The sequence below is a fragment of the Etheostoma spectabile genome, chromosome 7, assembly GCF_008692095.1.
Source record: "Etheostoma spectabile isolate EspeVRDwgs_2016 chromosome 7, UIUC_Espe_1.0, whole genome shotgun sequence".
NCBI classification, from domain to species: Eukaryota; Metazoa; Chordata; class Actinopteri; order Perciformes; family Percidae; genus Etheostoma; species Etheostoma spectabile.
The window spans coordinates 13,925,736-13,941,055 of NC_045739.1; the positions used below are offsets into that span (position 1 = coordinate 13,925,736).

General features: G+C 39.8%; 2 protein-coding genes across 12 annotated transcripts in view; one reads left to right on the top strand and one right to left on the bottom strand.

Moving 5' to 3' along the window:
• The first annotated feature begins 31 nt into the window (after positions 1-31).
• znf362b (zinc finger protein 362b) lies at positions 32-10,324 on the top strand. Of its 6 annotated transcripts, none has more exons than XM_032522127.1 (9): positions 32-199; positions 2,014-2,077; positions 2,323-2,611; positions 3,087-3,191; positions 4,258-4,576; positions 5,234-5,458; positions 5,889-5,967; positions 6,143-6,301; positions 7,548-10,324. In XM_032522127.1, exons 2-9 carry the CDS (start codon positions 2,015-2,017, stop codon positions 7,662-7,664), a joined length of 1,356 nt encoding a protein of 451 aa, XP_032378018.1. In that variant the 5' UTR covers positions 32-199; position 2,014; the 3' UTR covers positions 7,665-10,324. The 6 variants fall into 6 exon arrangements, with proteins under 6 accessions (XP_032378018.1, XP_032378022.1, XP_032378020.1 ...); XM_032522131.1 differs by having other exon boundaries at positions 2,323-2,578; XM_032522129.1 differs by having other exon boundaries at positions 82-199; positions 2,350-2,611.
• A 1,225-nt stretch (positions 10,325-11,549) lies between these two features.
• Positions 11,550-15,320, bottom strand: part of ccdc30 (coiled-coil domain containing 30) — a 16,687-nt gene continuing 12,916 nt past the window's right edge. For all 6 annotated transcript variants that reach the window (XM_032522116.1, XM_032522121.1, XM_032522120.1 and 3 more), the window contains 8 exons: positions 14,574-14,731; positions 14,254-14,419; positions 13,650-13,771; positions 13,402-13,543; positions 13,156-13,292; positions 12,618-12,735; positions 12,345-12,409; positions 11,550-11,997 (listed from right to left, as the gene is read on the bottom strand). In XM_032522116.1, coding sequence (XP_032378007.1) covers positions 11,808-11,997; positions 12,345-12,409; positions 12,618-12,735; positions 13,156-13,292; positions 13,402-13,543; positions 13,650-13,771; positions 14,254-14,419; positions 14,574-14,731 — 1,098 coding nt within the window. In that variant the 3' untranslated portion in view covers positions 11,550-11,807. The remainder of the gene's footprint in view (positions 11,998-12,344; positions 12,410-12,617; positions 12,736-13,155; positions 13,293-13,401; positions 13,544-13,649; positions 13,772-14,253; positions 14,420-14,573; positions 14,732-15,320) is intronic.

The window sequence follows — 15,320 nt, forward strand, 5'->3', positions numbered from 1 at the left end:
AATAAAGTAGGTCATCGTGTAAAAATCCAAAGCAACATTAGCAGAATATTTCCCTGACTGCACTGTACTGAGCCTGCAACGGCAGCAACCAGAAGTGAACAAAGCGACCCGGAAGCGGTGGTCCGACTGGAGGCAGGCAGAAAGAACATTTTATATTATAGCTGTACTCGCAAGACAATATCTGCAATCAGGACACAAGGTATTTGTGCATGTCTTTTCGTGTCTTCGCTGCTGCGCATTTCTCTGATAAGCGATAGCCTCCTAAATGCGTGCATTGTGCACAAAACGCAATTGCTGTCCTTTGATTCGCCCAAAAGTTGCAGAATGTGAAAAAAAAAAGCAGCCCTAAAAGTGAAATTTGGTTAAGATGGCAGAGCGTCTTTCGGGAGAAAGGACACTGTGCGCCGGGTACATTTTGACCTTAACGCGTCGGTACGGTTGATTTAGTCAGTGTGGCGTTTGAGTCGAGCCTGCATCTTGTCCGTTTCCGTGCTGTTTTTGCAGGACATGGTTGTTGTAGGAAGTGTCAGTTTTTTTAAGAGGTGGGGAGGCCGGGCTATTCAAACCTGCAATTCGCCGTAAACAATCATTCATGCCTTTGACATGATAAACACACCTTTGTGTGCGCGTCGGCTCGCTTCTCATCCCCAACACCCTCCTCACGATAAGATGTTCATGCTCCTAAATTTTTGGGGTCTGCAGAATATGGCGTCCCGCCTTATAAAAATAAGGCTGCCATTTTTGTTTCTCTTTTGTCTGGAAATGTTTAAAGAAAACTGTCTGAGAATGTCTGAGTTGCACCGGGAGACTCGATCCGTGAAACCCTCCATCAGCGTGAGTCCAGAGATGCTCTCAGACAACCGACATATGTCCCAAAAGTCAAAGAATGAAAAGTTCGGTTTTTTCATTGCATTTATCTTAATAATGAAAGCGACGGTCACTTATTTTCAGGATTTCACTCTCAGACAATAGGAACAGAGGGGCTAAATGTCCAAGCTAATAGGCTAAGGATTTGTCCCACTGATGTCTTTTCATCAGTGTGGACATATTTCTAGGTGACATTTAGCCTAGATGTTTGACCTGTGTTAACTTAGCTAAAGGTGACAGTTTGGCTCATAGTCCCACTGTGGGCTTAATTTACACACTGAGTTATTAACAAATGTAACGTAGCAACTTCTGTTAAAAATAAGTCATGCCAGCTTTATGACTTTGTAATTATTTTTTCTTTTAATTTTATTTTTCAAGGTTAATGCAGGTCCTTACAAATTCCGAAATGCCAAAGATCCAGTTTGACATAAAAATGTAAACTCCAAATTTAGATTTAAACTAGATAGCATCAAACGAAAAGTCTAAGAAAAGAACCTTAAATTCAGTTTTTTTCTTTTTCTTCAAACTATACATTTTCAAGAGCCCATATTTTAAATCGTCTTACGTTTGTATTTATAAAGTTCTAATTCAAATGTAGTTTATTGAAGAGAAATAAATATATTTGAGCTCATAAAACCCAAAGCCAATGTCACATTTACCTCATGTCACGTATTCATTCACACTCAGCTTTAAAAGGGTCCTCTCTTTTACTTACCTGTCATAAAACAAATGCTAAAGAACCTTGGTCCTAGAAAAACTAAATAAATATATATATGTATATACACACACACACACACACACACACAAAAAGCAAGGTTTTTTTTTTATATGTAATGAAATGTGTATATATGATCACTTGGGTCAAAGGAAACCGCTCACCTTTTCAACTAAACATCAAACTGTTTTTTTGAGGTTAGAGTGTCCTCGTTTTCTTCATCAGAGTTAAAGTCTGCCAGTCTGTTAACATAAACACACAGCCTACACATCATCTTCAGAACCTTTACACACTGCAGTTTGAAAAACAACGCTTGGTATCGTAATCTCCTCTCTGATCCTGACGGACTTTGACAAACGTGTACTAAGATAACAGCTCATTAAGTGGGCTATAACATGACTTTTGAATAAATAACATTTTATTCATTTCAGGATGGCAGAGCCTCGATTTAACAACCCGTATTTCTGGCCGCCCCCTCCATCGATGCCAGGCCAGGTAAGTCCATGCATCACATGAAATTACTGCGACATTTCCACTTTCCGTTGCCATTTGTTTCCATGTGTGAATGTCTTTTCAGCCATTCAGCACCAGTCTATCAATGAAACAAACTAAATAGATAAAAATAGAATGTAACTTGTACTGGTCACTGTTTTCTACCCTTGGATGTATTTTTGGGGGCATGAATGACATTCACACACGGTGGCTGTTTTCTGTTGAGCATGACCCGTTAACCCTTTCAGCTGGATAACCTGGTGCTCATTAACAAGATCAAGGAGCAGCTGATGGCCGAGAAGATCCGACCCCTGCACCTGCCGCCTACCTCCACTCCTTCCCAGCAGTCTTTGCTGGTGCCCACCTCGTCCCCGGACGGTAACGCTCAGCACGTCATGTCGGTGTCAAAGCCCCAGCAGGTGCAGGGCCATCACCAGCAGCCGCAGGGTTCTGGACAACCGGACATTGCTCTGCATGCTCGCCCTGCTTCCAGCTCTGGACCAGGTACAGCCTTCACTTGGTTGTTTGTTGGCCCAGGTACTGGACCTCGATACATTTTGAATACAGACTCAAATGTGTCATTCTTTGATCAGATTCAGTTTAAATCAGGAATATAATTTTTCTTTGACACAATTTCTCATAAGTCTGCGTGTGTCAAGACATATTATTATACATAATTTTGGTATTGGTATAAAGACTCAGCTAGCATATTGGCAAGGGCATCAACTAATGTCATATCATACCAAGCCCTAGTTTGTGGACCCATTAAATCTCCAAGTTTAAGTTAATGAGCTACATAACTTATATGCATTTTAAAGGCCTGTGCTTGATTGTCTTTCATTAATGAGTCCTGAATGAGGACCTCCGATTTTGTGGTAGTCACAGTTGGGCTATAATTGTTGACTTCACATTGTGTGGTATTCTCAGACATGAGCATAACACCACATAAGTCTGTCTATATCAAGACGCTATTTACCGTTCACTGATTAAAATTTCATCACCTGACTTCCAGATGGAAATATGGATGACAAGTCAGCAGTGAAGGCCAAAGGATTGTGGGAAGACTGGCACATGAGACAGCTCAGCGAGCAACAGGGCCGGATCAACCATCGCTCAGGTACTGCAGTCAGTTGGTCTCTGTGTGGTCTGTTGACATGGGGCGAAATAACAGCAAGAAAAATCAGCCTCCAGTGTGGGTAAAATTGACAGCAGTGTGATCAGTCATGCTGTTAAATTGTCTCAATAGATTGGGATACGGAAAGCACACAGTAAAGGTACAATAAACATGACATAGCTGGTAAATAAGACAAGACTGTGCTTACATTGAGTGTGCATTCAGGCAGTCAGCATAGGCCACTGCAGAGATGCTTAGTCTATCATTAGCTAGTTAGTTGAATGAAGTGCAAAACATCAAATAAAACATGTCATTAAACAGTTACTGAGGCCTAAAGTGGGAAAAAGAGAGCGTGTATAGTGCAGGCTAAGCAGTGCATTAGATAGAACAATAGTAAGGGAATAATATTGAGAGACACAGTTGCTGGTTCTTGAGGCAATTTTAGCTTCCAAGTTGTGAAACTTGCAGGTACCCTGACTTATGGTGAACCGCCAAGATATAAAACCAGTATATTCTCTTAACAAGTGATACACATGCCGGGGGCGCTCTGGGCTGGTTGAGCTGTAAAAATGACCATACCAGTGGTTTTGTAAGTTTACTACAGATCATGTATTCTTCACATCACGGCTTCCCCTTTTGTAAACTGTGCTGCTGTGCTTTAGGAATTCCAGTGTATTTTTCAACCGTATATTTTCTACTGTTCCAGGCAGCCATTGGTTTTTATTTGTTGCTGTACAATGTAAAAAAAACAGTGAGCAGACCGTTGAAGCTTCAGTTGTGTACCACATTCAACTCTGGCAAAAACACAGTTGATGTTCACTGTGATGGATACCACAACATGTTTAAAGGAGTCTTCTAACTGATCATTATATCATGCAGCAACTAATTGAAATAAATGGCTCTTTGGAATAGTAGGAAATATACATTGAAAACTCTAAACCTGTATAACATGCATTCAAAAATGTAAATCAGTGGAACTTGGCTATTAAAACAAACAAAAGCTACTTATGTTATGTGTAGTGTTGTGGTCGGTGTTTGTGTTGACCAGTTGTGGTTTTCACTTGCACAGGTCTGGCTCCTTCATCCCGACCCGACAGCCACAGCACCTCGGAGGCCCTGACCCCCACGACTCCAACCTCCAGCAGCCAGAACCGCCTGGGCGGTGCCCCCTCTGTGAACATCATCTCCGGGCTGGCTAGCGGCCCTGGCATGGACCACATGAAAGTTGGAGGCCTGGCTGGACTGTTGGGGCCCCCACCCAAGGCACCCCGGGGACGGAAGAAGATCAAAGCTGAAAACCCGGCTGGTCCTCTGCTGGTGGTGCCCTACCCCATCCTAGCTGACCAAGGCTGTGTCACCGTGGCACCCAAAGAGGGCAAAACCTACAGGTTAGACACAGGAAGCTGCTACTATTGTCTTTAAGCGTTTACTGCATCACAGGGGATAGGATATTTACTTTCAACGCTGGCCTTATAAAGCCAATTCACAAATGTAATTACAGTCGACAAATGACCAATAGGCATTGGCTTGAGACAGGTTTGGTTTCAAGCAGGCTGGAGCTGATAGATGTTTCTCTTCACTGAGACAATGATATGAATCTATCTTTCACCTCCACCTGATTGGTTGTATGTTTTACTCAACTGATCTTTGTCTCCTATTAACACCTGGAAAGATTTAACCAATTTCTTCTTCATCTTCTATTTCAGTCATGTAGACTTTATTTGTTAGGTTAAGCACAATGCAGGTCTGTAAGAATTGTTAGTAACTTATTTTATACTAAACCATTATCTACCTCTTTGGAATTAATCTGAATTAAACTCTACCCTGGATATAAATTATGGTTCAGAATTGGTTGTGTTTTGTTTTGTTTTGAAAATGACTGAAGTGGTCTCGGTATTGAAACCACGATGGTTTCAATACTTTAAAAACATGAATTGTGTTACACTATATAGTCTCTTTAAGACTCCATTTCTAGACAAAGCTAACCTAAACAACCTGCTCTGATCACGTTTATGCATTTTGTGTCTTTTTTTTTGGTCACCAAGATGCAAAGTGTGCCCGCTCACCTTCTTAACCAAGTCCGAAATGCAGATTCACTCCAAGTCCCACACAGAGGCCAAACCCCACAAGTGTCCCCACTGCTCCAAGACGTTCGCCAATGCCTCCTACCTGTCCCAGCACCTGCGCATCCACCTGGGAATCAAACCCTACCACTGCTCCTACTGCGAGAACTCCTTTCGTCAGCTGTCACACCTGCAGCAGCACACCAGGTTGGTCTGGCTGTGGACACAAAGCGATCAAGCAAGTGTGGGGGAAAGAAATGACAACCGAGGAGCTACCACAAACTCACCGCTTGCCATACCTGGGCAACTGAAATCTGACACAATACTTACAACATTTTAAAATGTGTTTTTTTCTTGCAGAGATATTGTCTGCGAACATCCCTTTACACTTCAGGCATATCATTTGGGGAATCAAATCTTGCCGCTTTTTGTCATTTTCCTGGCTAGATATTTCTTTTATTGTATACTAGGTGCATCAAGGTTGAAATATGACTAAAATATGCGGCGAGAAGTTAGAGTAATAGAATCTGTTGTGGAATCTGATTCCGTTTCTTCAACTACATCATCTCTCTTATCAAAATCATACAAAAGCTTTTTTTACTCATTTTTAACTTTTATTCCACTTCTTTTGCCACAGAATCCACACTGGCGATAGGCCTTATAAATGTGCTCACCCCGGATGTGAAAAGGCTTTTACCCAGCTGTCTAACCTTCAGGTCAGTACATGCTCACACAAATTCATTCTGCCACAGTAGATATCATAATGAGAACTTTTAGTTAACACCGAGGTAGACTAACTACACAGTGTGGGGAAAAAAAACAGGTTCATTGCATTATCATCACAAGGCAGGTGTCCAAATTGAAAGCTTTTACATGTTTCTTCCCCAACAGTCTCACCAGAGGCAGCACAATAAAGACAAGCCGTATAAATGTCCTAACTGCTACCGTGCCTACTCAGACTCTGCATCGTTGCAGATCCACTTGTCAGCGCACGCCATCAAAAACGCTAAGGCCTACTGCTGTAGCATGTGTGGCCGGGCTTACACCTCAGTGAGTAAACCGCCGTTTTTCTGCTTGTTATCTTCATGTGTGTGTTAGTCTGAAGGCACACTGGGAAAATCTAACTGTTTATGAGATAAGATGATGCCCTTTGATGATACTCTGCCTCACTTGGCCTGAAACTGACTGTGTTTCCTGTTTGTGATATTTAACAAGTCAACATGTTCTCGCTCATATTCAAACATACAGAAAAGAAGTGGATTGTTTTTGACATACAGGTACCGAGTACCAGTTTGTTTGATTATTTTTACTTGTTAAACAGGTTTGCAAGGTACATATTTAATCTCTTATCAGACTTAGATTTAGACTTCTCTTTATTAATCCTTTTGGGATGACTCCCGCGAGGAAATTGAAAAATCAAAATTATCAAGTTGAATCAAAGTGTTTGCTACCACCTCACATCATACATGTGAGGTGGTAGCCTCTTGTGGAGAGATCATCATCATCTCTCCAAAAGATGACTCTGGAGTTGAAACAATAAATTGAGTACACAGTCAACAGAAAACGTATGTACTCAATTAACTGTTTTGATCATAGCATCATTTCAATGGCTCTTTTTTTTTGTTTGTTTGTTTTTTAAGCAAAAATGCAAAATACTGTATGTTCCGGTTCCAGTTCTAAAAATGTGAATTTTGGCTGTTATTCTCTTCTATCATATTAATATAATCAAGGTTTGAACACAAAAAGCTAAACTTTTGTCTTAGCTTTGTAATTTCTGTCGCAGGACACGACTGCGAAAGCCAGTGTCTTCTTTGGTGAATTTATTTTTTAAGAGTTTTTAATTAATTTTTCTTTAGCTCCTTTTAACTGAACTTAAAGGTTCGCTGCAGTTGTTACATCTTTCTCAGTCCACTGAGTTCACATACATTTATCTAGAATATGTCTTGTATTTAAAAAGGTCAGAGAATATATCATTTGATACCAAAGGGTCAAAAATGTTTGTTGTTGATAAAGTTTTAAAGTGCTCATATTATGCTTTTTCCCCTTTCCTTTATCGTGTTATATATCTTTTTTTGTGCACGTTATAGGATTACAAAGTAAAAAAGCCCAAAGTTCACCCCAAAGGGACTTCCCATCTCCAACAGAAAACACTGTTCACAAACTGCTCCAAACAGCTCTAATGTAGTATAATAATATGAGCACTTTAAAGAAAAATAAACTGTTTTTTTAAGGCTGTTTTCTATTGTGTTGTATTTTATGGCAGTAATTAAATTTGACCATTTGGTGTCTTTTGTAGGAGACCTACCTAATGAAGCACATGTCCAAACATACGGTGGTGGAGCACCTAGTGAACCACCAGTCGCCTCAGAGAACCGAGTCCCCCAGCATCCCCATACGCATCTCCCTCATTTGAGCCCCCAGCCTCTCAGCAGCAGTTCAGATTCAAAGTCTATGTTAGGCTGGAGCTTAGGAGGCCCTTGCACCCACAGCCATCTACATAAGGCTTACATTAGCATTATGACAGCTGACATAAGCATTCAGTGCTAGATTCAGTAAACAGGCTGCCTCCATCCATCTTGACACAGGCCGTCTGTCAAAAATGAGCACAGCGTTATTTTGTGAATGTAAAAATACAGCTAGATTTTGCCCGGAGGATCGAGTGGCAAAGAATGTCTTGCGTCAGATTTAATAATAAGCACTTTCGTAAGCGTCATGTAAACTGCCGGATGCATTGGCCATCAGAAAAGTTTTAGTTAGGTTTCTTTTTTTCTTTATCTTTTTCCATGAAATGGGTTTCCAAAATGTGCCAGATGATATTTGCCCTTATAAAGAATTGAGAGATTAGAAAAACATGTTTGGTGGGTGTATTCTGGAGACATCCAAAGACATTTTTTAAGCACTTTTAGGCCTTGTGGTTTTGGCTCAAATTGTTTCAATCTTGTTGGATGGAAAATGCCGAAGGGCATTACTTGTGGCAGCTAAGAGCACAGACTGTGTATAAATAATAGTCTTTTTCCTGTTACTTTCTTTGATTTTGTGAAAGTACACATTGACAGGGTCATCAAAATTTGAAGAAAGGCAATCGGTAGATGACAATTTAAACATGTAATGATTGTATTAAGATGTTGCATTATTGACTTTGGGAGGCAAAAAGTAGAGCAACATCCAAGGGAAGAAGGATGAATGTTTTTCTTAGTTTAAAATCTTTCACTCCATAGTTGACACTTAACTTTACAGCACCTTTATGATCATAACACAAGATCGAAGAAACACTGCTTTTTACATTACCGTAAATTCTCAAGTAGTGGCTGAGGTCTTTATTCACCTCAGCTGCAGAGGGTACCATGTTAAATCTTTCTGACTGCATTATGTTGTTGATACAACACTCAACAATTTCAAATCCATTTCAAATGAAAAGCGGCCATACCATTAAATCTTCAAACTATTGCAGCAGTAATATCTCAATCTTTATTAAAAAAATAAATAAATGTCAGTATAGCATCAGCTTATTCATTTATTAAAATAACACAATCTATAAAATTGGCAAACAACCTAAAAACAATGTTTTATTATAAAGTTAGGTTCCTCACCCTATTTTTGATCTCATCATATCACCTGCAGCCATCTCTACTAGATAACGGGGTATGCCTGAGGTGCACATTTTCCAGTAACCAGTTAGCGTGTGAGAAATGGCTCATGCATAGCTTTTGTAGGTTTACGTCATTTATACATGTGGCTCTAGGAATCTATCCACCCCCTTTTTTTTCTTTCTTTTTTTTTCCCTTCGAGCCTCTATTTGTCTATGGCAACCACATCCCCGGCTTCTATTATAGAATTTACGGTATGTTTTCCATACGTCCCATTTTAACTCGTGCCATATATAAACCTTGTTGAGGTTTTAAGAGAAAGCTAAACTTGTTACAGTATGTGTCTGCTTTCTCTACTCAGTTTAGCTTTGACTATTAGTTATAAGTATTAGAGGTTGAATACATTGCACATGTATCAGTGCCAGTTCTACTCTACTCAGCCCTACTTTTAAAAACACTTAAGCGGAAATTTGATTTTACTTGAGTGGTCAATTTTAAACCCAGACATTGGACCAAAATGTGAAGTTATTGTACAGCTACTCTGACCCAGTTACGTATTTAAAAACAACAATAAGCTTTATCCATTTAGAATAAACTGCAGTATAAGTCATATTCCATATTCTTATGATATGAGTTGATGTGGATGTGAGTCTTCTTTTTTTTGAAATGTTTTTTTTCTCCTTAGTATTGTTTTTTTCTGTACACGGTATTGGTTGTTGTATTTTTACTGTAACTTTAACCTCTGGATGGTACTAATAGAGTACCCTGTATTTTTCAGGGCACTTCAGAAAAGGTGCTACGGCTAGACATTATGTTTGAGATGGAACTGAGAATAATGTAAAATACATATACAGTATATAGTATGTTTTCAAAAGAATAAAAAACGTATTACTCAAGCCACTGGCCGGAAAACAGACATTTACGCCAACAACAGACCCTGCCTCCTCAACTTACTCTCTCTTTTGAGATAATGGGAAAATGTACATGTTGCTGTACTGTAAAACATGTTACTCATTTATAGTACCTATTTTTTAGTTTTCATAAACATGCTCTGTTTGGGTTTTGTAAAGGTTATGTATGAACTTACTGTAATTATTTTAGTCTACCCATATGTTATTAATATCCATGTTTTATATCAGTTAATTACATGTAAGCCTTAACTGTTATCATCCCATTTCCATTACTCTGTATTGTGTTCTGCAGTATTCAGTCGTGTAAACATTTTCATTTTTTTCCTTCCGCATGGAGTTCCTGAGCTGTAATCTGTATGATAACTGTTTAACCCATGTTCTCTATGAAAAGATATTGCGTAGATTTATTACACTTTTTCCTGTCTTGCATTGTGGTTTCATATACAGTTTCTAGACAACTAAATATGCACAGCCAAGACTGAGAAGTTAAACTAAGGTTATCAATGTTTAAAAAAAAAAAGGAAAAAAAGCTTTGTATCTTTACCTTGTTTAATAAACAGACTGTTATAAATTCATCACTGATTGCTTGGTTTGTACTAGGAACTGTACCTTTCATTTGGTACAGTTGGAGAGCAAGTTGTAAGGGGGGGGGAGAGAAATCAAGCATTACATTTGTTATTTCTTCATTTATTTATGAAAATAGTTTTAAACAAATTGTATTTACACAGATACAAAAAGTCAGTTTCTTGTCAATTATATCTCAGTTTACATGTGTTGCAAATAGGCTTTTGTTAATTGACGTGTTCATGCAGCAGCAAGATGAAGTTAAACACTCAAAAGGCTAATTTCAGGCACATTCAAGACATAGACAAAGGTTTCCACGGTGTACAATTCTACGATTGAAACAAATTAGTAATAGTATTTCATGTGCATTTTTTTCTCCATGTCACACACATCTCTTTGTACAAGCGTAATTTCTGATTGAGCGCCCCTGCAGGAAACCATTGAGGTTGACCAATGTATATAATAAAAAAAATAAAATAAAAAATAAAATTCAAATAAACAGCTTGTGATACTTAAAATAGCCCAAATAGGCTCTTGGAATTCTTCTGGCTTTTTCCTCACACGTTGGCTGTTTTTTTTAAAACTAAAAGCAAAGCTGCACGTTGTAAATACTGGCGTAACTATAGCTGACAAGCAATAGGATTGACAGACTATTAGACTTAGTTTACCACAGTCAAGTGGGGCCACAGTATTATCAATGTAATATATAAAGTACCATTTTGTTACCTCAGGCATTTTTTCATTGAAAAAAAAAAAAAAAAACAGGATTAAATTTAACTAAAGTGAAATCACCGTTGATATTGTTATAGTCCACTGCTACCTTTTATCAAAATGTAAACCCAAGTAAAACTTGTGAAAAAGTGCTTAGTTTAAACTAGTCTCACTCAAATCTTCCTCATTAAATCTCTTTTTGACATTCATAGTGCTAGTGTGAAGTACAGTCTTATCTTTTACCATTAAAAAATGTTTTACATTACGTTAAAAAAAAAAAGATATAAAATGTTTTACAGTAAGCCAACACAAGGTTTCCAAGCACTGATGTGATTTGCTTTGGTAGACTGATGAAAACAACTGACCAACCTCCCAGGGATATGCACACATTTGTGTATACAAAACCAGGTTGGGCCACATGTTGAGCTTCCAAATCAAATCTCCCATTACATGCTGATTCGTTTAACATTTGTCAACGAAAAAAAAATATTTGATTGACACAGGCTTTTTCTTTTTTTTTAATACACAAATCCCCCAAATTGTCAGTCTGAATCTGGATCAAAAAATAGTTCTTGCAAGCCAACCAAGAATCTGCTTTGCAATACAAAAGATATATTACCCTGAGGAGAACTGCAGTGGAAGCTCCCTTTTGTTTTATTGCCTTTTGACAAGGATTATTTATATTCAACATTTTTTTTTCACTCCTTTATTAAATTATCTCCAGTGGAAGTGGCGGATGCTATAGTACTACACAATACGTTACCCGCCAAAACCTACCTACTCTCATACCTGCTCACTGTTATTAGAGCTCCCCTCTGTGCCTTTAGTGTCTGGAGGAACCAATGGGGAGGTGAGATTCAGGTAACCCTGCTCTGATGGTTGGTGTGTGGAGACAGACCCTTGAGTGCCGCCTATCTTTACACGGCAGATTGCGTCCAGAATGTCCAGTGGGTCACACGAACCTGACGTCAAACTGGAAAGACAGACGTAAGAGTGAGAAATGGCAGAACATGCACAAACTAGCACCACCTATTTGTAAACCTATTAATGTGTGATATGACAAGAAAATTAAGTTGGGAATTTTTCTTTTCTTTGAGGAGCATAACAAAGCGGTCTTCCCTTCAACAATTCAAATTAAGCTACACTACAAATTGCAAATAAAACACACACACACACACACACACACACACACACACACACACACACACACACACACACACCACACCCACACACACACACACACACACACACACACACACACACACACACACACACACACTCCTTTTAACAAAAGAATTTCTTCTCTCAAAACCACTTTACCTTAGCGTAGATGTATGTAGGAAGCCATCACAGAGACTTTCAGAAGGGAGCACTTTCTTGGCATTCTGTTAAGCATTTCAACCATTTATGATCAAAATATATCAATGTTTTTATTACAATAGAAGAAGCAATGAAAACTCGACCTAGAGTAAAAAGCCTCAGCCTTAATGGAATCCTCCTTGCATCATCTCACATCACTAATGCTAAAACAAAGAAGCCTATGAATTTTGGGTGTCATGTTCCATTAAGGCATAGAGATTTGCATGGTGTTACCTCCAGGCTGTAGAATGACTGGACGTTCCTCAGGGTACGCTCTAAGGAACTGACTTGGTTAGAGAGCTTCAGCGTTCGATCCTGAAGTTGTCGGTTTTCCACTTCTAAGACATTGACCCTAGAACACAGATTACTGTTCACACTCACTCACAAAAACAATTTACCCAGTGTGTCCTTTATGTCCTCATTAACATATGTAGGTTAATAACAGGTCTGGTTGACGATCAAAATTGTTACTTTCTTGTGTTACAGTTCACAAGGCATCCAAACAAACTTTAGGAGACAAACTTAGAATAAAACCCATGAATCTCTGGTCTTCACTTTACAGTATTCATTCATTTAGTAGTTTTCCTTGACAATATCTTTAAATTCTTGGTTGAGAAAGATCCCGATCACTGAGAGCACCAATGAGACACTTCAGTCAACATTCATTTAGTGATTTGATATCGTAATACTTGATTTCTACTTTAAAAAGGTACTCAAACAGCGGCAGGTATGAGTGTACAAAGTAATGCATTAGTGGGATTCCTTAAGACACCTGTGTTGAACAGTGGAGGCGGTCCTCATGCCTTTGCTGCCCATTTCCTCTGCCTCACTTATCTTCCGCAACAGTTCCCTCTTCTCCTCCAAAAGTTTCTCATTTTCCTCCGTCACTGTGTGGATCCTCTCCTTTTCCTGAAAGCCACCACAGAGAGATAAACAAAAACAGTTTACACTTTAGAAAATATCTTTCTGGCACAAACATCTCTTGTTGGGTTATTTAGGAGTAAAGGTCATGTGTGACCTTGTGTGAGAGACTAGAGGCCAGCGCAAGGTCATTCTCCAATTTCTGGATGATGCGGTCCCTCTGTGCAGTCTCCTTGATAAAGACGTGCTTGGCCTGACGCAGCTTGATCTTGTGCTGACTCTGCTTTTCGTTGTACTTCCTAGTTGGTGGAGCAAAGGGGATTAACCTCAGACAATACATAGTAATTTGTTACCCATAGTTCTTTTTATTTTCACATAGTATAGTACTGCGGGTGTGTCTCTCACCTGATGTGTGTGTCCAGTTGGAGGAGAACTTGATGCAGCTCTACCTGCAGTCTGTCACACTCCTGCTGACTGGCCATCAAGTCCTCCTGCAGTCTGTGGCTTGACTTCTGGCTGTCTCTCGCCTAAAGGACACATATAGCGCATATAATTTCATCTGAATTCAAAACACATTTTGAGTTTGTGTAACAGCTGCCTGTTTCCTGCAACAAGCTCCAGCAGAAATCACAGTCTCTTTTCTTTTTCTCTGTGAAATGAAGATGATGTCAAGTGCAGTTTAAAAAGTCAAGATCATAAAAACACTCCAATTGTGAAATATAAAGTCTACTTTTGCTACATTAGAGGGTTAAAGTACACAACAGTACGTCACACAAATGGGCCATTTAAGTGACATTCCCACACCACGCACAACCCTGTGGCAAATCAAACCAAAAACTATGTGATAGCCTGAGCAATATTGATAAAAGCAAATTTGAATCGTATTTAACTGGAAGCAAATTAAAAAGCATGTACACACTAAGAACAACAACGGCTTTAAACTTAATCCCATTTGATCAACATTTTGAAATGAGAGTGCAAAAGGTGCTTCAGATGTCCAAAACCCTACCTCCTCCCGGGCCTTGCTAAGCTCAGCCTCCAGGATTGCCAGACGGGTGTCCAGCTGCTGGATACGGTGGCAGAGCTCAGAATTTGTCCTGGTCAGGGAGGACTCCTTCAGCCTCAGGGAGCGCATCTGCTGCTGCAGCTCCTCCTCACGCTGCTCTAGTAGCTTCCTGAGATAGAAATGGAGGAAAAGATGGTTGGTCAACAAAAGAAGTGTTATCAGAATCACACCCTAAAATTTACAATGTTGGTTAAGGCACTACTACTCTGCTACTGGGACTGAGTCAAACTGGGCAGGGCCAGCAGCACCGCAGCTTGTGTGACCTGGTGATGTGCTCCTCCTGCTGCTGGGCTCGGAGGGCTGATAAGTTGTCAGACAGATCCCTGCTGTCTCTTTCTAGGCGGCTGCTCTCGCCAGCCCGGGCTTCCTCCACGCGTAACTGGTGCTGGGCAGTCTTTAGCTGCTGCTGCAGCTCCAACACCTGCCATCACAACAGAGCCACAGGCTTCACTCAGTGAGACAAACTGATAACATGAACTCCCAACCTCCCACCAATTCCATAGGATCGCAGGATTTGAAATAGTGTCAGAAATAGTTGATGTTGGTGAACAACCCTGAGAAAGAGCTACTCCAAGTGAAGCACAACAAATGTTACTCCCTACATGAGCAAGAACCATGTCCCAAGGATGTTTTTTTTTACAAGGGGCAACTGCTTTCTCTTCTGCAAATTCACAGAGCTTAAAGTGAAAAATAATCCTGAGCCTGAAACTTATTTTTTGGAAGGGGGGGGGGTTGTGATGTTATTTTGGCCAGGTCATCATCAAAAAAAGCGATTTTGTGCATGTAGACATTAGTTGCTTCATGTACATTTATTAAAACAGTTTGGGCTACAGATAGCTTTAACACAGTGGCCATCGTTCGGCTACGAACGTGCACACATGTATTGTTTGTATCACAAACACGGTCGATCAGAGAAGGCGCAGTCGCAGCTTTAGCAATTGCTAGGGTAACCAACTCGTATGACAGAGTGCACGGACCGAAGCTAGCAAGCACTTTCTTACCGCTGCTGC

Bases quoted from the DNA above. Each gene is read 5' to 3' on its own strand.
- znf362b (XM_032522127.1), top strand. From the start codon at position 2,015: ATGGCAGAGCCTCGATTTAACAACCCGTATTTCTGGCCGCCCCCTCCA. The intron at 2,078-2,322 runs GTAAGTCCATGC...TAACCCTTTCAG, and splicing joins CTCCATCGATGCCAGGCCAG to CTGGATAACCTGGTGCTCAT. The intron at 5,459-5,888 runs GTTGGTCTGGCT...CTTTTGCCACAG, and splicing joins CACCTGCAGCAGCACACCAG to AATCCACACTGGCGATAGGC.